Below are 21,745 nucleotides of genomic sequence, written 5' to 3'. Positions count from 1 at the left end.
GATATTTTATACACGTGCACAGCCACTGTGACTAGCTAGCTGCTCATTCATAATACTTTTGTTTAGTGGTGTTTTCTTCGCCATCTCGAGTTATCATTCGCGTAAATCCCTGATTGGCTGAACAACTTGTGCTTTATTGTAATTGATAAATCGAAGTCAACACTGATAACTAATAAAACGAGACAAACATTCTGTACAGAGCTTTAAGAGAGAAAAATGGGCATGGCTTATTATTTGTCTATCTCATTCAGTCATACCTGCGATCAGGGAAGATTTTCCGCGCTCCATATTTTCTTCTTGTCTTTTACTGGTCGCTCAAACAACTACGCCCTGTGTTTGCGTGAGACCGCATAAAGAAATGTATGACAGCCTCATTACCAAGGTCTTTTTTCTTCCCCACAGCGCGAAAAAACTCGGCCTGATAGCCGGTCACCATAACTTAAGCACACAGACCTTGAAACATCATAGCAAGACGGGAGGGCGGGAGGAGGGAAGAAGGTACTGGAGGTGTTTTGGTTCAAATTTATTGGCAAGAGAAAACTGGTAAAGGGTATTTTCGAGTATCGACATCTCTTTATTCGCTCTTAGAATTTCTTTTAAAATTCCTCGAGAAGAAAAGACATACCATGCACCCAGGGTAGGCAGTCACCTAATTTTTTTAGATCTGGCGACTATTTATGCATTGAGAGTTTTCTGGTAGTTTTTTTTTTTTCGTGTGAAGTATGGTCAGTGTGTTAAGGAATCTTTCTTGAGGGTTGACTAAAAAGTATAACACAGATTTCTCATTTTTTATGCCAAACAATTACATCAGTTTCATTTATAAATGTAAACTACATACAAAGGACAAAGAGAATTTCCGTTTCATGCAGAGAAAGAAGGGTGTTAAAGTGAAGCGAGCGGCGGGTGGGGGGGAGGAGGGAAGCCGAGCGAGATCTGGGAAAGAAAGCTGGCACGATATCCCAGACTGCAAACAACTTGCTCCCCTCGCCAAGTTTTGACCACGCCCTTTATCCCTGTACGAAGCTTATGCATTTATTTTACCAAGCTGTTTCAGTCCTCTTTAACTTTAAACCATCATTGTTTAAGCTTGGTTTAAAATAACCGGAGCTGATTGCCTACCATAGTTAACAATTCTGCTGTTTTTTTTTCGGGATTTGCATTAAATCTCGTCCATCTTAAAAAATATTGAAAAAGAGTATCACTGAGATCGTGACGAAGCTCTTTGAGTTTTTAAAAGCTATTTTTAAGTTTACCACTTAGTAGACGTGGTAATTCGATAGTGCAGTATGGTGTCCACCAAAAATGCCAGAAAAGAAATGAATCCAAGAATCTGAAGAATAGAAAGAGGATACAATTAGGAATAGAGGGTTATGGAATTGACCTATAATGCATTTGATGAAAGCGCAGAACTGGGCCTTAGAAGGCTTGAGAGAACTTGTTGAGATTCCCTGGCAATATCATTATTAAAGTAAGGGAAATTAAATAATTGGCTTAGAGTTGAGGCTCAGCCTGAGAGGATGAAGAGTGGGTGAGATAATCCCCAATATAGACCTCATTCCTAAGGTAATCCCTCTCAGGCTATTTTTTAGAACACTTCCGGGTTCAAAAATTTTAGAAATCTAGAAATATTCAATCCTGTGACGCAGACTTCGTTCACGCTGACGGCCCATGCGGCTTTACATGCATTTTCGCGAAAACATCCCGCAACGCGTGGAATAGCATTACTGTAGAAGCTGAAAAACTGAACACCATGTCCAAAACTGACTTCAGAGGGATTACCTTGGGAACGAAGCCTATATGGGGGATTTAATTAACTCTCCAATCCTCTCTCTAATGTCGACCCTGCTATCGAACAAACGATTTCAAACTGTCAAGTGTGTTAACAAACTACACATACTCTCTTTAAAGTAGTCCAATTATTTCCCGTCTGAGAAAGTTTCTTTGCCTGTTCGTCTAGTTGTATGTCTTATAACACATATGTGTATTCACGCGACGCCAGCTGGACTACTCGCATACTGAACATGACGTTTATCCCAACAGCCTCTTTATCTTGTTTCCAGAGTTCTCTCTCTTTCTATGGGAGAGAAAACGTGGTAACCGCTGCTAAAATTGCGAACGTCCAATTCATGGATATAGATTTTTAAGAACGTTTCTCAAGCCATATCGAAATTCCCCAGCCTTACACAGGACGGCATCAGTTTGGCAATTGAATAACGGCAAATTAGAGGAAAAAGAAAGTTCATACCACGGCCGCCTGAGCGTGTTGGTAGCGCCACTCAATGCGTTCATCTATAGAGTCATCCCAATTGTCTTCTTGTAGCTGGAAAACAACTTCACTGAAAAATCCTGAAGTAACAGCACAGAACACAGTCCAGATCAGCGAGAACCCCGTCACCTGACATGACAAACAAGCAAAAAAAATAAAATTAAAATTGAGATATTCCTATTGTTTCATTGATACAATTTTATATTTCTTTCTGTTTTAATTCTAGTTGTTTATTTTTGTCATCATATTTTAGACTAACCCCAATACAAATCTAAGATAATTACAACGTGTGATCTTTAAATATTTTGAAGGGTAACTCTATATATAAGATAACATTGAGTCATGTTACGATATGCTAAATAACGCATGGTATTGTCAACTTGCATTGTAAGGTTAGTACTGTGAGTAGTATGTTGCTGTTTTATGTAATGATAGTATCGTTAATAGGGTTGGTATTGCGAGTGATAAAAATAACATTAAAAAAAAAACCTATACGTAAGTATTCTGGGCCGTTTTAAAAGATCGAAAACGAAAGCTCTGATGATGAGTTCATGGCTAGACTTGTTCTTTTGTTCAAAAATAAAACGGATTAGGTCTTGTTCATGGTGAGTAATGGCGAAGGAATCATGTATTAAGATACACTAATCTACTTAATAAGTGCATCTTTTGATCCCAGACCATCTTTTTTTTAATCCCTGGTCCCCCATCTTTTGACCCGACCATCTTTCTAATTCTTAAAATTAACTATGGAACCTTGTGCTGCGCATTCAAAGCTACACCAGACGATGCTAACTTTTAAGAGATAATGGCAGAACAGTGTTAAAACGTACTGTATGTAGAGCATATCGCTACAAAGTAAAGTTTGTGTTCTGCTTTGCAGATTGAGATAAAAAGTAGCACTGATATACTTACAAACAGAGCCCATCCCTTGGGTGATCCACACCTCTTATTCAAGTTAAACAAAAAGCTGACAAACACGACAAACACGACCGCAAGTCCGACAACGAACACCACATAAAACGGGGATGCCCGTTCAAACTCCCACTCAGACAGGTTTGACAGGCCGTCGTCTTTGTGGTACTGAGCTGCACAGGCTATTGCGGCGGACAGAAGGGCCTGAAATGTAAAATATGACTTAAAGGAACGACCAACTGATCGGAATTTTATTCCAAATAGCAGACAAGCAATGGTGTACATTGATCAGAGACAAAGGTACATATAATTTATTTAGTTGTGTTTCTGATTCCTTTAATTAAATCTGATGTACTGCAAAGGATAAATTAAAGAAAAGTTTATTTTACCAGTTCTAGAAGTTTGAGCATTCCCTCTGGATCAAACAGATACATCCAGTTTACAGTCTCCATTTTGCCCAGTCTTAAGTGATGCGGCGATCTATAATCTTTAAGAGTGAACTCCTGGTGAACAACATCATGAACACGTTAAAACTTTTTCCGTAAATAAACTGGGAAAGATACTTGGCCAATGATTATATTTACTGCAGATTTAAACTCGGACTTTTGGTTGAGTACTGAGTCGGCAATTTTTAACATTAACGGTTTTTAGTTTTACATCTTCTCGCTCAGTGTTGATGAACCCAAAACTAAACGTGTAAGAAAGTACGAGAAAGATTCCGCACATAAGTGTGACTCTTCATAAGTTAAATTGCAAAATACGCAAATTCAGCCAAGTAGAACATGGAATCCAAAACAAGCTGTGAACAGTGTATGTCCAGGCGTGATTTTCGTTAAAACGCAATTACTAATATGCAACAAAACCTGACAGTCCTGGACTATTGCCAAAATCTCAAAGCGGCTGAACGTGTTTTTGCCAAGTTGAAACAGTTTATCGATGACTACAGTTCAGATTATAGAATACCAGAAGATATAAACTTCTGACACCATGCTATAATTCTTGTTTACTGTCGAGCTCTAAATTTCAGTATTAACTACGGCAAGGGAACAATAAGCTTGTAATATAAACAACAGAACGAGCTGCGACAGATCGTAAAATGGTTGTATTGACTTCGAAACTTCCCAAACATAGTTACTAAATTACTAAATCACTGTTGAGATGCGACAAAGAATATCTTAGTTCTGCAGTTATGTGCACACGCATAATAATATTTCACATATAACTTCGCTCTTACTTATAATTACATGTTTAATTTAAAAGTTATCCATTAGATCGAGACAAAATATAATGACAGCGCGGTTACATCTTCTTGGTGATGGTTTAAATTAATAAATCCTCGAATGTTGCGAGTTAACATTCGCCACTTGTCGTAAAAATATCAGACAGAAATATTTACGTTCAGATACTGTTCCAATGAAGTAAGTACTGAAACATTATCATGCAACAGAACTCAAATAATATCAAGCTATATCCGTACTGGGAAATCAATACCTCACCTTGAAAAATACGCTTTTTTTGTGCTCGCTGTTGGCTCCTTAAACGAATACTAGACAATGATAGTTGTGTTTTCTTGCGGAACTTCAACGAGCGTTGATACTGAGGATGAATATTCATGACACAAACTTCAGAGTGTCAGTTTATGTTCACTATATAAGTTAGGATTGGACCGGTGCAATGATCTAGAAAAGTGCTATTGTTTGAGGTTATGATGACTGCTTAAGGGCATTAAATTAAAACGCAATGCAACACTCTTCCAAGTGGAACATTTGATGCAGAGTTGTGGCGTAATCGTGAAAAAGCATCCTTGAGTAACGGGCGACATTTTTTTTCATGTTATATTGCTGGGCAATATTATGTACAACCTTTCTCGTAACAATACCTACTCGACCTCTTTTTGAGGCTTGAAATCCTGTACTTGAGAGAGATCCTCCCTGATATGTGTGGCAAGAGGCAGAGGTAAGTTCTGTATTAGCTGACGCTATTGTAAAAACTGCCGACTAGAAATGTGGAAAATGTCCGCAGACTTAATGTTTCATGATGAAAACTGAACAATTTGAATCGCGCAGGATTTTTAACTGAATAGTATTTTTATAGGCCTCCACATTTTTTTTTTATTGAAGAGCAACAGACTTTTACAAATCCATTGCACATATTAACGTGGTTATATATAAACAATAGCCTCCATTTGGCGCGAAAATATGCTTGGATATTTGTCCGCGGACATCATCTTTTCCGAGAAGCGGACAGTTTTCCGAGAGCGTAAATAGAGGTTATTGTGTTTCTTATTCTTCAAATCTTTTTCGGAACGCGCGCAGTTTTGAAAATTGGGGAATATTCTCGGATATTCCCCAGTTTTACCTGGGGAATATCCGGTCACGTGACGCGTTTAGACCAATCGCGCGCAAGCGAAAATATTTGATGGATTATAATCTCGGATATTCCCCAGTTTTATCTGGGGAATATTCGGTCACGTGACGTGTTTAGACCAATCGCGCGCGAGCGAAAATATTTGAAGGATTATAATAACTGATATAAATAGCATTACGTTACACATAAAATCTCAATAACCAAACGCGAGGGTTCGTGGCGATACGGACCAAGCGCAGCCAGGCCCGTACAAAAAAGACCGTGTACCGATATTCTCCCAATACGATCACCTGCAAGTTCGGTCAATAAGAGATTTAGTTTTAAGTACATCTATGATACTGGATGGTAACTGACCGCTGCTGTCAGGCTGCGCTATCATTTGGCCGGTATGGTACCCCATGTGTATCCCTGAGTGGAGGGAGGCACCTTGCGGAGAAAACTTAACACAGCGTTGTTTCTGGCAATGCCAAAGCGTTTGGAGCAGAACACTCCTTTTGATAATTCCTTCACCTGAAGTGATAGTCTCAGTTTATACTAGGTTTCGAAGTAAGAAGTAAGCGAAGAAATCGACTTATCAATGCGTAGAGAAATGGCCTGCTTCACAACATTCGTTCCGTGTGCATCTTGCTAATGTTTAATTCAACTCGTGATATGGCGCGATGTCCCGTGATGGTGCGATGTCCCATAGTATCGCGAGAGACTTGTTATAGTATAAGATTCATGACGTAATGAGGTCAGCGCGGTTCGACATGACGCAAAGTTTGTTATATCACAAGATTCGTCATGTGGTGAGCTCAGTGAAGTTCGTTTGTATACGTAAGGGTTTTTACTGTGGAACATGAATCATTCATGCCGGAGGGCTTGTGGTGGCCACAACTGCTTGTCTGAATTTGACTATCTTGAAGATGAGGAACACAATGTCTATAATGAACACGACGATGGTAAAAAAGCCAAACGCCTGCAGGAAAAGAAAATAGCTCAATCAAATTCAGTTAATGAATACAGCAATCAATCAACTATTAATTAATCCTATCAGCCTATCAATAAATCAGTCGCTCTGACTCACAGATTACAGATTCAATTGCAACTACAAGAGGTGGGTTTTGGTGGGCTACGAGAAACCTTAATGAAAGACTTCAAAGCAGTTCAGTTCAACCTCTTGATCGTAATGGCTCTGATGGGAGAATTGATCTTTCAACTCAAGGAAAATTTCCTAGAAGAGACCAGTAAAAAAACTCTTGAGATTATCAGTAAATCAAAAATGAATACTAAAATAACCAACTGGTCTGTCATAGACTCACCGCGGCCGCAGCCATTGTGTTGTAAAGTTGCTTCACACCGACCGCCGCCTTCAAAAGACTGAAGTAATTAGCAACCTCTGCCACTAGGGAAGGGCTTATCAGGAGCAAAAATGCCCAGGTGATTTCAAAAATCACCACCTAAAATAGAAATTGAAATCCGTAAGAAAACTCCCTTTGTGATTTACGGATGAGTTCCCAAACTTATGCTTCATGTCCACGACTTTGTCCTCCCCCTACATCCTAACAGCGACCTCCCCCTCCCCCCCGATTCCCAGGCTCAAGAAAACTGAAACGCCTGGGAACGGGTTTACTAATGAGAGAAATCAAAGAAAAGTACAGAATGTCTTGTTTGGCCATTTTGCGATGTTCACAAATTGCAATTAACTGTAGAATTTAGTTAGTTTAAATCGCAGTGCAGAACTACAGCTAGGCTCTAGTCATTTTCCGATCGCCTAGCAAGGTCACCTTTGGGTACAATAATAAAACGCGCTAGCGAAGCGATCCGGCGGCGAAGAGCCTGGTGCGGACGCGCCAAGAAATGGTTTGCGCGCCAGTGGTCTCCAAGCCTGAGCCTGTTCGTAGACTCTCAGCTTCCAGCTTTTGAGAATCGAGCCCAACACATTTTATTTCAACATCGATTTCGACTCAGTATGACGAATTGAAGGCCGTTCAAATTCCCTATAAACCCTATTCTGATATGTACAATAGCTGTAATGTGGGTTAAATAATCCGATATGCCCAAGGGATGGCGGTTTTCAGGTTTTCATTAGTAATGATTTAAGATTATGGTACAATGGGTCTGGACAAAACATACCAAGCATGACTAAATTCAAAACTTGAAGTTAAAGACAACGAGTTGATCTTCAACGAAAAAATTGCCACATTTACCATCTTCATTTCAATTCGAACAAACTCATTTTGATCAGTTTAAAACTGAAGTCAGAGTGTTTATATTTTTACAGATTAATAATATTCGGTTTCCAAAACAAAATTTCTGGTACCCATGGTCCATTACACAACATAAACCTGGCAAATAAGCCATTTCAAAGAAGGCGGATTCTGTAGAAACGCCTGAATATTAATAATATTAAAATTCTTTTTCCTCAAATGCTCCAGCGTTACTGTAAATGAGAATCGCATACCATTTAGGAGGCAGAAAAACGTTCAAACCAACACGAGGAAATATTGACACAAGGGCAGCTTAAACAACTTTCTACCGCTCCATGTACAACTTTTTGCACGTATTGTTAAAAGAAAGAAATTATTTCTAGCATCGCAACCGTGTGATTTTTGAAACAAACTTCATGAAATGTGGATATAAAAAAAATCAGGAATTGATATTTCACTTACCAGTTGAAATGTTATGTCGTGTTGTCAACCCGGCTTTGGCCAGCTTGTTACGGTACTATAATAAATATGCACTCCCCGGTTCAGTTTACAGCCGGATGACGAACAATAAGAACTAACAGCGCAAAACATGATTGGCTTCCTCAGGTGACCTTGGTTACCGTAGAACAAAAGCAACAGACAAATGTACATATATAAAAATTAAAAGTATGCAAATCAAACACTACCAAGTGCTCATTATAGAGCCTCTCATATTATACGCGGCTTAATTGTACATGAGTACAATTGACTCTCCTTAAAAGCATTTTCTTTCCCTTTAAATTGCTTAGTATGACTTATTTTGTCGATAAATTATTTATCTCGAGCAGCCATGTGTTGTTCAGTTTTTACATCGGACAGCAAATGCATGTAACAGTTATAAGGTGTCAAAACTGAGTTAAGAAAGTGTCAAACTTTCGCGGCCGTACTTTTAGAAGTACCATAACTAATCATTCTTCTAATTTTCCAGATCGGTTAATTTTGCCGGCTCATCTATTGAAATTAAAATTCAAAAATTATTATTTCAATAGACGAGTCGGGAAAATTAATGGTATAGGCGGTTAGACGCCACAAATGAAAAAAAAGGGCCGACATTTTCAAGATGCGCCGTGTATGAATTAAACCTCATTAACACTTCAAATGGAGGTCGTGTTTACAAAGCGAAAGCTTAGGAGAATTCGAACGTTTACACGGCGTTTACATTTACAAAGGACTGGCCGAACGGAATGGCAAGGAGAACTCAAGTTTTCCCCAACGCAAGTCAATGCAAGATGATTACGTCATCATTTGTTAGGTCTTCTTTGGCAACTTGCGTGCACTTTGGTGTAGAAATTGCGAGTCCTTTTGGCAACCAAACACAAGTCTCAACGCAATTTCAACTTGCGACTACAGGTATCTCCAATTGGCAAGGCTGGAAATACTTCCGCATTAATCTGAACAGAGTTTGCCAGGATGTTTGTTGGAACAGTTTAGAACAGGATTACAACAGCAGGAACGACAGAAAATAAAGCGAAGCAAGGGTTTTTGGGATAACACTACACAGAGCAAACATTTAGTCAATATAATCCTAAACTTTAACCTGGAAATTTATTCTCACAAGGAGCACGAAAGCGAATAAAAACAAGCAAGTCTTAAGGTCGGCACACACGAGGGGACCAGTCCCTGCAACTTGTCCCCTGAAAAGTTTACATGAAGGGACTGGTCGCAGGGACTTGTCCCACGAACAGTTCACACGAAGCGTTTTAAGGAACAAGTCGCAGGGACTTGTACCAAAAATTCGAACCAGTTTGAATTCGTGAGACTAGTCGCAATGTCCCTGCGACTAGATTTTGTGGCAAAACTGGCTAGCTCACAAGATGGGACTTGTCCCTGCGACTTGCTGCATGGACTAGAGGCAGGGACTAGTACCCTCGTGTGTGCCGACCTTTAAGTCACGTAAGACTTCTTCATGACGCATCTCCACACGCAAATATGGATTAATGTACATCTTACCACATATTCAGAGTTTTAAGAGTTGCTTGTTTAAAAACACACTTACAACGGTTGTCGGTTGCCAAGCGCGGGGAAACGCGCGCACCCATAAGCGAAGCCACGCATCGCGTAGAATGCCTATTGTTCTCGGGACATTTACTTGCAGTCGAATAAAAATTATAGGTCTGTAATATTAGCAGCGAAGCGTAAACAGGGACGCTCTGATTGGTCAAAGATCACGTACGCTTTCCTCCGAAGGGAATACTGCCTTAGCTCATTAACTTGTCAAGGCGGGGCTAAGAAACAAAGGCCTCGAAAGTTATTCTTTATTCTATTGTTTCCGATATCGCGTATTTCAAGCTGGTTATTTCAAGCGTTGGACTTGTAATGGATATTTGCATCCGATTTTTACCATAGGCCATTACATGTATCCGGGTTTTTCGTACCAACGTCTTTTCGTACCACCCATTTTCGTACCACCTACATACACGTTCGTACATGTTCATGTTGGTTCAAAACAAGTCTCATTAAAAACACTGGCACGGAGAAATTATGTTTAAGTTTATGGCATCCATAAACTGATGTTAATGAGACCTGAGAGACAATATCTCAAAGACAGGCACACACATTCTGCATTGTAACACTTTATTTCAGAGACATGTAACACTATGAACCTCGTGTCACGCTCATAAGTAAATCCCAGTAACATGGGTAACATGCCACCAATTCCTCATGTCAAAGTCCATCAGCGATTCCCAGTTGAAAACAATCACCCCCTTTAGATATCACAACAAACCTTCCATTTCCTAAGTAAGGCCACTGTTATCTACATCTGTAAAAGACAGTGTATCAATGGTTCCAGTCATGTCTCTCACGTGTCCACCTCATGCCCCTGAAATTTCATCTGCACGCGCGATGTAGGTGTAAATAACGTGAGAAGATGGACGCTGATCAGTTTGCCGCGAAAGCATGCTTAATTTAGTGCAAGTATGGCACAGAAAGAAGTACACAATGCCATTATGTAAAACAACTGATTCAAGTTGTCTCAACAATATTTCCACTGTTTTCACGTATGCGAAGCATTTTAAAGTTAACGAGCAGTCTAAATATTTATTTACATCAGTTTATTTAACTGAATGGGAACAGAGCTTTTAAGATTATTCAGAATAAAAATAACTCTCCAAAGTTGAATTTTAATTTAATGTGTTGTTAAACACTTTGAATTTTAGTGCTACTAGAGACAAAAGGAAAATATTTAAACTACAGTTGAACCTCTCCACAACGGCAACCTTGGGGACAGAGGAAAGTGGCCGTTGTAGGGAGGTGGCCGTCATTGGGACGTAGGGGTGTATTATGACACCTGCTTTTTTAGGGGGGGAGGGTACACTTCTACTTTAAAAAAACAAAAATGCTTATTGCAGCATATAAATACGTAACAATCAAAATATATCAATAAAGCAGGAACCAAACGGAGGCAGAGACCAACGACGCGTGGTACGGATCAAGTTTTTCGTGACCTCTTTACAATAAAAAAGGAGGTTTTGCACACACAGCGTCCGTCAGTCGTTGATTAACTGGCCATCGTGGAGAGGTTATTTTGGCAGTTGGGACGCACTTTAGTTTAAAAAAAGTGGCCGTGCTACAGAGGTGGCCGTCGTATGGAGGTGGCTGTTGCTGGAGGTTCGACTGTATAGACTACTTGAGTCCATTTCCACTGACTAACAACAGCAAGTCTATAATTACATGTATGTCGTAAACACGCCAATAGTTCGAAAAATCAGATAAGTTATGAGCAAATGGTATCAACATAACTCGTATTAGCTATCAAGGAGGAAAGGGTGAGGTTGAGCAAAAATGGAAATATCACAGACGGACCATTATTTTTTTGAGGGGGGGCCGGGTGGGCAATTTCCAAAAACAAAACATTCTTGCACAGCAAAAACTGCTGCCATGGGGAAAAAAATATCGAGCAAGTTCTTTTTACTATCTAGGGGCCCGTTTCTCGAAAGCCCCGAAAACTTTTCGGGCCCGTAAAGGCATTTTTAGTTAATCTGTATCTAAACAACAGAGCAGTGTATACGCCTGAAACTTCTTGTATGAAGGAAACCTCTGTTCATATTAAGAATATGTTAATAAAACAGCTCTTAAATCATATAGTTTGAGATTTCGCTATGGCTTTCCGGGTGCGAAAATTTCTCGGGACCTTCGAGAAACGCACCCCAGGTCCTGTTTTTGACTTTTAAAAAGCTCTTGCACACGCTATTGCCCAGCAAAAAAATCATGCGCAATAGAGGTGAAAAAAAAGTTTCATGCCCCCAAAAATTGCCCCCCACCCCAATCAAAAAAATAATGGAACGTCCGCATTCAAACATAACAGAATGTTTCCTCTAACCAATTGAGGTGAATCCAAATCAAGCTTTTTACAATGACCTGTATGTAAGTAAAGATAAATTTGATGTATTTTACACTACTCGAAGATCCATGACTGCAAGGATATTTCGTTCGAAGACCACGCACGTTCGCAATTTTTAAGATACAACTGCTTTGTAGTCCATGAAGATACGAGTAAGTTCTAGAGATTCTAGGCAGATTCTACAGCTCCAGCATTGCCCCTATTACAAGAGAACAAATTGATCTTGTAGATTATGTTTATATATAGACAATTCACTTCTCAGGAAGGCAGGCAGAGTGAAAGTTTCAGTTCAATCTCAATTTACACATGTAGCAAATTTACACAGTACATGTATGTGGAAATTATTTCTTGCTTAAAATTTAATTACAGACAAACTTGAAAGAACATATCATAGTAGATAAAGCGGCTTATGAACTTGTCTTTTACTAAAGAATCAAGTTGGGAATATTAGAATATTAAATGATTTGTTGATAACCATTGTTTAGACCGTTTACAGGAGTACACCTAAAACGTGAAACAACAAAACCTACATATACAAATACCCTCGTCAACTATCATCCGATAGAAATCTCAAGCTCATAATCTAATTGTTTAATAGAAACACGAGTGAAAGTTTTGGAGAATGAGAAATGCTGTGGGAACACCAGCCGTTGGGCGAGTTTTAAGTGCTTCCAAACCTTCACGAGTGTTTCTATAACTAAGGAGAGCATGTCTTCTATTTCTTTTAGAAAATACCGCAACGAAAAAAAAAAGAAAAAACCTTGTTTATTTTGATTATCAAAATGTAAATTCTCTTTGCTCGTGCCATCATTACATCGACAGCTCGTGCCAGTGTTGTGTTTCTATCAATTCGAATTATAGAAACATGATTTTAAACCAATCAGTATGCATATTTTCTTTGGGCTATTTTCTAATTCTTTATGGAAACAAGATTTCTACAAAATGATAAAGGTATCTGAGCTACATGTAAAACTAGTAGATGTGGGGAATACAATGCAACACATTGATTATATATATTGTACATGTACAGTATGATTATACAAATGGTACAGCATTTTGAGTCACTGTAAATTACCATCATTGCGGACGGTGAAATTTTCTTCATAATTTAGGTTATGGAGATTACGTTGTAACTGTCTGTAATAAGGTCACTGCATTCTAAAGAGCAATCATTCTTAATAATAATGTTATTTAAAAACACACACTAGATGTCAACAATTACGACTAAAGAGGAATACAGTATAATAATTATTATCTATTTAATGCTGCATCCTAAATAAACACTGGTTATCCAAGACACATTTGTAGAATTGTATATGTACATTAAGACCCTTGAACATTTGTTTAAGTTATAATAAGCTCTTAGTGTGACAGTAAAATTTATGACCCTAAAATAATAATTAATGGGTTCAAGAAAATAAGCACTGTAGTCAAATAAACACACTATGTTGATTGAACCTATAGATTGAACCAAGAACTGTTGACTTGTTCAATCACCTCAATTTGTTTTGTGTCTGTAATTTGCTTCAGGTTACTCAATAGGTTCGTGAGTGTCTTCAGTATTGCCTCCTTCAAATGATGATGTTGGAGGCTGCGCTGACCCTGTGTTCCTGTTCTTGATGCAGTACAAGACTGTATCCATAGTGAACAAGACGGTAGAAATGATTCCAAATGCCTGGGGCAAAAATAATTCAGTCATCTTATTAGGCAGTTGGGTATACAGGCTGGTTTTCACTAGAGCATAAGCATATACAGTAATGTTGTAAGCATAAACCGACATTCTGCAGATGCAGTAAGATGTTGATAATAATTAGCATTTGTTACGACAATTTCCCATACAAAAGGCACAACTTAACAGCACCTTACTATGACTGTGTAATGTAAGTGAAAAAATGGTGCTAAGCCTCTCCCTAATTTTCTCACTCTGTTATTTTTTTGTGCTGCACCCCAACTAACTAAACACCTGGAAGAGAGAAGCTAAAAGCTGGCTGACATGTACCCCATACACTGCAATTTGTATGCCTGAAACCAGCCAAACACATTCAAGTATTTGAACAAAATTCATTTTGTATATTTGTGTAAAATTTGATGTCCTTGAGGGAAGATACATATATACAAATGCATACAAGTTGGCTTGTTCCATACAAAGAGTCAAAGTTGGGACATCGACGTTCCCAATGACAAAAGACTGTTATGTGTAGCTGCCTGAGAATGTCGCAAATGCCCAGTTCTGATAAAATATCTTGTAATGAGCTGATCAACCGAGTGGTATTGGATTCCCTTGCCCTCTGCCTTGGTGTAAGGGCATCCCTCATGAAAATGTGGCTGCATCTGGTGCATTCTTAGGGTAAACTCTTTCCCGTTGTACATAGCTTTTGAACCAGACCTTGCATTAACACCAGTCAACCTCATTCCCAGGACGTTTGGAAAGAGCAAGACAAGGGAAAACCCCCATGAACGACTCATAGGTTGATGGCTGCCATGTTTGGTGCATATAAAATTCTCCCAATCTTTGTTTCCAGAAGAAAGTACCCCAGCCAGTAAAGGAGCTCTTACCCCAGCTGCTTCAACATTGCCACAACTTTCCCTTGCACAAATGTCTTGGAATTGACCATCAAATGGTCTGTCATGTCTTCTAAGGTAAATTGCTGTGTCAAGGACAAGTGCTGAGGAGATCAGCAATAGAATCGCTGTAACAAGGGAATAAACTGCCATCTGTTAAATACAAAACAAAAATAATGTTCTACTTTAGTAATGGTTAGTTAAGTACAGCTTGGCATTACACAGGATGTTACATGGTAGCACTATTCTAGTTTGGTAAAAATAATATTTTATGAACAAGTGCAGTGAGTGAGAAAAAGAAAGAATAATTATAGGCAACCCTTGCACTGTCCTTGTACCTCTGGTAAATCATTTTTACAATGCAATTAAAAAAAAGCCAAAAAAAGGGAGAAATTTAACTTGATTTGAACTTGACCCTTGACTGACATACTGATGATTTGTGCTCAAAAATTGACTCATGCCTCAAAACAAATTCTGATAGTACATGTACAACTTCCCACAAATTAAACTTATAGAAAAATGTTGGTTAATAAGGGAAGAGTGATTACTACAAATAGAAATTACAGTAGTCACTTACAACAAGGTTCCAGTTGACATTTGCAAATCTCTCATAAAGCCTCAACAAAAACATGACAAACAGAATAATCACCAACAGCCACGATGTAATGGTAGCAAAGTAAAAGAAGTCAAATCTGCCGCCATATCTGTTCTCTTTGTATTTCAGAGTAAAGCCAGAGAGGCAGGCAAAAGACAAAAGAAGGCACATCTGAAAGATGACAGAGTTAATATTACTTAGGATGGTGGCAATTCATCAAGAGACAAAAAAAAAATTACTTTTTCCTTGACTAAAAGTCAATTATATATTTATAAATAATAATTAATTCCAATGAAAAGCAGCTCAAGTAAACCCTATCAAATTGCTTTGATTCTTTTGCGTAAAATAGTCGAGTTTTATTTGCTAGTTTTGTATTATTATCAACACTCATTATCAAGCCTGATTCAATATGAAGACAAAATTCCCTGACTTTGACAAGAATTTTTGCAGTTTTAATGAAACTTACAATACTAACTTCCTTGACTTGTGACAACCCTAACTAAATGTACGTGTCCATGCTTTTTATGGCTTATCTTCTATACTACACTGTATATGTATAATATTTGCATAATACATTATAGTTTATCAGTTTGATACCGGCAACATCAGCTGAACTTGGTTTTGATTCAACCATTTACAGTTACTGTAATTGCCAATCAGTGATGTACAGTTATGTACAACATATTTGATCGGCCCTTGAGTCACTGGGGGTTGCCCTGGGCCTACAATTGATAAATGCTTGCCACTACCCATTTTATAACTGTTTGAAAAGAGTTACTGTACTGCAAGAGGCATGATGTTTCCAAGAACACAACAAAGGAACCCTGGCCACAGAACAACTTTCGAATTGGGATTACTCAATTTTGAGGCAAAAAACTACACATAAACCTTAGACTACTGCACCTGTCATTTTGATAGTGATGTGCACAGTCCCCGTTCCATCAAAATTTACAAAACACTAAGTCTAATTGTTTTAACATTAACCAACTAATTACATTGAAATGAAACATCAAAAAAGCCTGTGTAACCATTTGGCAAAAAAACAAAAACAGCGACAAAAATACTTTTCCCATTAATTGCTAGATGGATATCTTTGTAAATGCTCTTCCAAATTGTTAGCAGATACAGATTTGTGTTTACAGAGTACATCTCCAATTTCAAAACATGTACATACTATTTCAATGATTTTTAGAAGTCCTGGTACACTCTTCAAGTACTCAAGATCCATACCAGACTGTCTCATTCTGAGATCTTGGCCTTCCATCTTTATTGTTTTTAGCACCACACCTATAAGGAATACAACACAATTTGTATTAAGTGTGAACAATCAAAGTTAAAAATCAGAATTTAAAACATGTGAACACCAAGGGGAAGGTCACATTAAACAAATAAGCAAGTTAGTGGAGTCAAACTTGCTCAGAGTATGCAGGAATTGGAAGAACAAATATTTGACAAATTAGAAACTGAGATATCCCTTAATTTGTTGTAGCTTCTGCAAAACATTTCAAGTTATTATTCTCCTAAAGTTACCCAGGGGATGGATTGATAAAAAATATATTTCTTAAGGTCACTGTATACCTTTAGCTCAAGGTGTCTTGTCCAAGGGATGAAGCACCTCCAGTTTAAACTGTAGATACCTAAACCCCCTACATCAAATTAAAGTTCTTAGAGCTGGCTATCACACTATACCCATCGAAGAATTTTGAAATAAAATGAATTGCTGAATTTTTCAGGACCTCTAAATGTGAGCATCCAAATCGTCTTTTGGGTCCCTTTTAAAAGCTACCAGACAAAGGGAATTTGTTTATTTGCCCTCACATTTGAGCAGTAGATAGTTTGACCATTAAACAACAAAAACTTGTCTGCGAATTTCATTTCCAAATACTTTTTCTCCAAGAGCATTTTTTTTTTTACAACCACTCCATATTTTTTTAATCCTATTTTGAAAAAGTTCTGTAACTTTTCACTGAAATTGAATATGGCAAATCACAGACACCATTTTTTAGTGCTTTAGGTGCACAAACTGAGGGACAAATTAAATAAGCAAAAAACAAAATTCCCTTCGACTTGGACTTGAAAAATTAAAGAATCAGGTATTCTGATTGGCTGAGAAGCTTTGCTCCAGTGGTATAGTTGAACTTCCCTATCTCAAACTCTCAAGGGAAACAAATATACTGTAGCTCATGATGTCTGGAGTTCGAGAATCATCAAGACAAGTATACCCTGTAAACATTTCAGGCCAAGATAATTTAAAACAATAGAAATTTTGAAAAATGATTAATCATTTTTCAACATTTCCATTGTGTGGTTCCAGAAAATATCCATAACCCCCCCACCCCCCACCCCCACGAAGGTTTTTTTTCCAGTTTGATTCCCCACCCTCCAGGATTTTCCATTCCAGGGGGCTTCACAGTACTACCCCAACCCCCTAGAATGTTCATGATTTTTCTACTTGGGCCCCCCTACCCCTCGGAAAATCTGTATTCATAAATAATGAGCCTTAAATCATTAATTGTACTAAACTTTAGCTGCAGCTGTTTGTAGTTACACTGTAGACGAAAATGTATTTTTTTCACGGTAGACTGCAGATGCAGCATGTTCCTTCATGTCATGTTAAAATGTTTGAACCAGCATTTGAATTAATAAACAACTGACTTAGAAGTACTTCACTCCCAAATGGCATAGCAGCTGACTTTTTCCTCATAAAGTTAAAAGAAGTTTTCATACAAGAATCTCGGTATGCACATAAAGCTCTTTCAAATAGCCCAGTCAAAGTTTTAATTTATGCATGGTCAAAACAACATATCAAATTACAGTACTTTACACACGCAGTAAAGTCGTCACACAAAATTTTTTTCAAAACAACTGTTTCCCAAATGTTGTTTTATTTTTTCTTTCACCAAAGGAATACATAAATTAAGTCGTACGCTTTGTCTCTGTAGTTTGTAAATAATAGTAAATTCATTTTATACCTTAGTTTTTTAATTTGTCATACATTTCATACGTGAAACACCCATTGTTCAGTTGTTCTATTTATAAATGACATGAAATCTCAGCTACCGCTCTAATGCCCCTCGCTGTCCACGGTTACATATAGTTCAAAACAAATGGCTTTGAATCGACTTTGCTCACTGAGCAAATTATTAACTACACAGATAACGATGAAAATATATGATAACCTACTTACGGCAAGACCGAAAAAGGGAATAATTTTGTATGAGTATCAAACGAAATAAACAAAGTACGAATCTCATTTAATTGACAGCATGATTAATGCTGGAAAAAGCATCTGAGCTACGTTTAAGCTAAATACAGCATGATCTTCAAAGTATAAAATATCATCAACTTCATTGTTCATTTATCGCTGCACCTCTTTGTTGGCATTTTGTTCAACTTGGTGTCCAACAAACACGATGCTCAGGATTGTCGTCTGTTGTACAACGTCGGAAGAAAAATGGAAAATATATGACAAAGAATCTAACGTTTATTTCAATGGATGGAACATTTCTGTAGGTTTGGTTACCTGAATTGATTGGGAACGTACGATAGTATTCATTCAATCACATTTCACACCCACTGGAAAGAAAACTCTTTGAGTAGCCTCTCACCTCTTTGGAAAATTACCACCTTTCAGACCCCCCCACCCCTCGAAATTTCCATGATCCTCTGTGGGGGGTATGGATATTTTCTGGAACCACACATTGTTTTAAATTATTTACATGTACAGTATACAGTAGCATGTTACCTTGTAGTTCTTGATGTCCACCTCTGGAAATTACACTAAAACCGCCCCTCAGGGGGGGGGGGTACTCTCATGTATAAGCTATACAGGTATGTGGCGTTGTGAAGGGTGTGGTTTTCAGGCAGTTTAGTCTGGGATAGGGTATAAATGTAGAAATCAGACAGTTTTGGTCTAGAATAGGGAGTAATTTACCAGAAAAGTGGCTAGTGTATAGATAATTTAGTTTAGAACGAGGCTTTTTACCCACGGTTCTATAATAAAAATTAAAACTCTGAAGTGACTAAGTTGTAAGATATTGGTTTGATTAAGCTTATTATGAATTGCTACAGCGATAAAATTCCTGCATTGAAAATAGCTAGTCTGGGATATCATAGGGGTGTTTTGGTGCCTAGTCTAGAACAGGATTGCAAAATCAAGCTGATCATGGTCCTGTATAGGGTAAGGATTTCAGTGTCCCAGTGGCACAACTCTACCCAAAGATTTACAGAGTACCCCTCCCGCCTCCCCACCCCACCCCCCAGTGTTAACCTGCACCTTTCTTTCTGCTTATAATAACCAATTATTGGATGAGGTTTTTGTGATATCTGGAATAATCAAGGTTGAGGTAAGTGTTACAGTGATCCATCTACCTGCACGTCCCGCGTCTCAGAGTCATAACTTTCCAAAAGACGCACAAATTTAGTCCCAGATGAATCCCATTGGACACAAAAAAATTATCTTCTCTCTATTACAATCACGACTTGATGACTTTTCTTCTCTATTTATGAAAAATTTCAAAATAAGTATCAAATTAAGCAGCGTGTGATCGTAAAGCGAACGCCATTACATTCTGGTCATTAGGTAAGGGTAAAGTCTGCATGCGAGCCAAGTGGCCCATCAGGCCGGAGCTTATCCCGGTTTCTGTAGCATGAAGCGACTAGGAGTATTTCTACTCCCCCCTGCATGGGATGCTAGTCCATCGCAGGTTTACCCCCAGCATTAAGTTCACCGGTACCCATTTATACACCTGGGTGGAGAGAGGCACTGTGAGAGTAAAGTGTCTTGCCCAAGAACACAACACAATGTCCCTGGCCAGGGCTCGAACCTGGACCACTCGATTCGGAGACGAGCACACTAACCATGAGGCCACCGTACCTCCCTACATTCTGGTCATTACAGGCTCAATTTTTATGATCAGCCGTATTTTACAGAAGTGTATGTTTTTCGATTCCATACACGTGCTTTCTGTCTCTTCCTGCTTGCTTTCGTAAGGCGGACATTGTTATTCAAATTAAATGCCACCGAAGAAAAAAACTGAAGCCCCTGGAGGGGCAAACACAGCTCTCATTTGCAAAACGGCCCAAAGAACAAGAAGTAGCAACTGCAACAGAGAAGGATGATGTGAAAGCGAATCAAGACAATGAAGAATCAGCACAAGCGAAATCTGCAAAATCTGCAAAATCTAAGGAACAAAGATTTTTTGAGCTGTGGCTCAAAACATATTTGTGGCTGCTCTAAGAGAAAAATGGAAATTATATGTATTGGAAAGTCTGCTCAGAGGCTAGGAAATTGTACAGAATGAGTAAGGAAGCCCAGTACCAAAATTTTCAAAACACCATGCTAAATCAGCCAGCTGGTCTCCTTGAACACAGGATGGCCCTCCAAGACCCTGAGATAAGAAAGTCATTCGAGGAAGCCCAGAGAAATGCATGATTTGTATGTCAAAGACTGAATTATTGAACCGAACACAGTTTATTTTCAACAAGCCATGTTCTTACTTGGCTGTCCATGAACTTGACATTGCTCTTGGAAATCATGCATTGCACGTGCAACCTACAGATTATTCACTAATCTGCTAGCAGATTAGTGAATAATCTGTAGGTTGTGCTGTTTCCCTGAATTAACTGTAAGCTTCTAGCCAACGAAAAGATACATGGTGACTACAATGTATAATATAGCATTAAACATACCAATAATTATTATTATTGGTGTACAGAACCAGTCCCTGTAATTTCATAGATCACATGATCGAATCTCATTATAGTCACACAACCATCATAAACCAAATTTAGCACATGATTTTATGCTTAAAATCTATTCTCCAGTGTGGCAGGTGGGGCTGGTAAACTGATATTAATCAAATATTTCTTGCATATGTATTATCACACAAACTTAGCATTAACCATTTAAAATTCTCTCTAAACTATACTTTAAAGGTGGGCTGTTATATATCCCGAAAAATTATACAGTAACATCAAATTATAAAATGTAAACATTTCCTAGCGATACATTTTCTGACCGACAACTTTTTTTGGGTTAATTCCCGCTAAAGCACCTGATATTTGAAACAATTAGAAAGATTAGCTGTTTTGGTACGTGGTTTTAAAACGAAACATTACCATGCATGTAGGTAGAGTTTTACTAGTAAGACCATATTCACTTTTACTTGATGTTTAATTTTCATGTTGGGAAAGTTCTCTAAGCTGTAAGCTACTTCCTGCAGGAAAAACATACCGCAAATAATAAGCTTCTGTTACAGAAAATTATAACGTATTCAACTACTTGACCAAGTAGCAGAGGTAGAGAATGCAGAAACCTTACCTGAGACAACAAAGAAGCTTGACTAGAAGAAACCAGACCTTGACAGAGAAGAATAAATAAGTAAAATTTCATAAGACAAGATGGTTGAGACTAAAGAATCATACACATTGAGCTGATTATGTAAAATATTACCTGATTGGGCCCTGCTTGG

At 38.2% G+C, this 21,745-nt stretch overlaps 2 protein-coding genes across 4 annotated transcripts; both read right to left on the bottom strand.

The window, feature by feature from the left end:
• Window positions 1–553: 553 nt before the first annotated feature.
• On the bottom strand, window positions 554–4,793 carry LOC110050859 (uncharacterized). 2 transcript variants are annotated; one of them, XM_089298028.1, is made up of 5 exons: window positions 4,675–4,793; window positions 3,568–3,665; window positions 3,179–3,382; window positions 2,246–2,395; window positions 554–1,330 (listed from the first exon to the last, which is right to left on the bottom strand). In XM_089298028.1, exons 1-5 carry the CDS (start codon window positions 4,790–4,792, stop codon window positions 1,250–1,252), a joined length of 651 nt encoding a protein of 216 aa, XP_089154154.1. In that variant the 5' UTR covers window position 4,793; the 3' UTR covers window positions 554–1,249. The 2 variants fall into 2 exon arrangements, with proteins under 2 accessions (XP_089154154.1, XP_089154155.1); XM_089298029.1 differs by having other exon boundaries at window positions 3,568–3,681; window positions 4,675–4,769.
• Window positions 4,794–10,330: 5,537 nt separating this feature from the next.
• Window positions 10,331–21,726, bottom strand: LOC149106112 (plasmolipin-like). Of its 2 annotated transcripts, XM_089297845.1 has the most exons (5): window positions 21,595–21,726; window positions 16,447–16,559; window positions 15,255–15,443; window positions 14,672–14,830; window positions 10,331–13,790 (listed from the first exon to the last, which is right to left on the bottom strand). In XM_089297845.1, exons 2-5 carry the CDS (start codon window positions 16,534–16,536, stop codon window positions 13,647–13,649), a joined length of 582 nt encoding a protein of 193 aa, XP_089153971.1. In that variant the 5' UTR covers window positions 16,537–16,559; window positions 21,595–21,726; the 3' UTR covers window positions 10,331–13,646. The 2 variants fall into 2 exon arrangements, with proteins under 2 accessions (XP_089153971.1, XP_089153970.1); XM_089297844.1 differs by lacking the exon at window positions 10,331–13,790 and having other exon boundaries at window positions 14,043–14,830.
• Window positions 21,727–21,745: the final 19 nt, after the last annotated feature.

Source organism: Orbicella faveolata, unplaced genomic scaffold (genome assembly GCF_042242905.1).
Source record: "Orbicella faveolata isolate gen_17 unplaced genomic scaffold, um_ofav_v1 contig_3, whole genome shotgun sequence".
NCBI classification, from domain to species: Eukaryota; Metazoa; Cnidaria; class Anthozoa; order Scleractinia; family Merulinidae; genus Orbicella; species Orbicella faveolata.
The sequence above is the reverse complement of the archived record's forward strand: the minus strand, read 5'-3'. Positions and strand labels throughout refer to the sequence as shown.

Bases quoted from the DNA above. Each gene is read 5' to 3' on its own strand.
- LOC110050859 (XM_089298028.1), bottom strand. From the start codon at position 4,792: ATGAATATTCATCCTCAGTATCAACGCTCGTTGAAGTTCCGCAAGAAA. The intron at 3,383-3,567 runs GTAAAATAAACT...TTTACATTTCAG, and splicing joins TGCTCAAACTTCTAGAACTG to GCCCTTCTGTCCGCCGCAAT. The intron at 1,331-2,245 runs GTATGAACTTTC...TCTATTCTTCAG, and splicing joins AACACGCTCAGGCGGCCGTG to ATTCTTGGATTCATTTCTTT.
- LOC149106112 (XM_089297844.1), bottom strand. From the start codon at position 16,536: ATGGAAGGCCAAGATCTCAGAATGAGACAGTCTGGTATGGATCTTGAG. The intron at 15,444-16,446 runs GTATGTACATGT...GTCATCTTTCAG, and splicing joins TTCTAAAAATCATTGAAATA to ATGTGCCTTCTTTTGTCTTT. The intron at 14,831-15,254 runs GTAAGTGACTAC...TGTATTTAACAG, and splicing joins ATGTCAACTGGAACCTTGTT to ATGGCAGTTTATTCCCTTGT.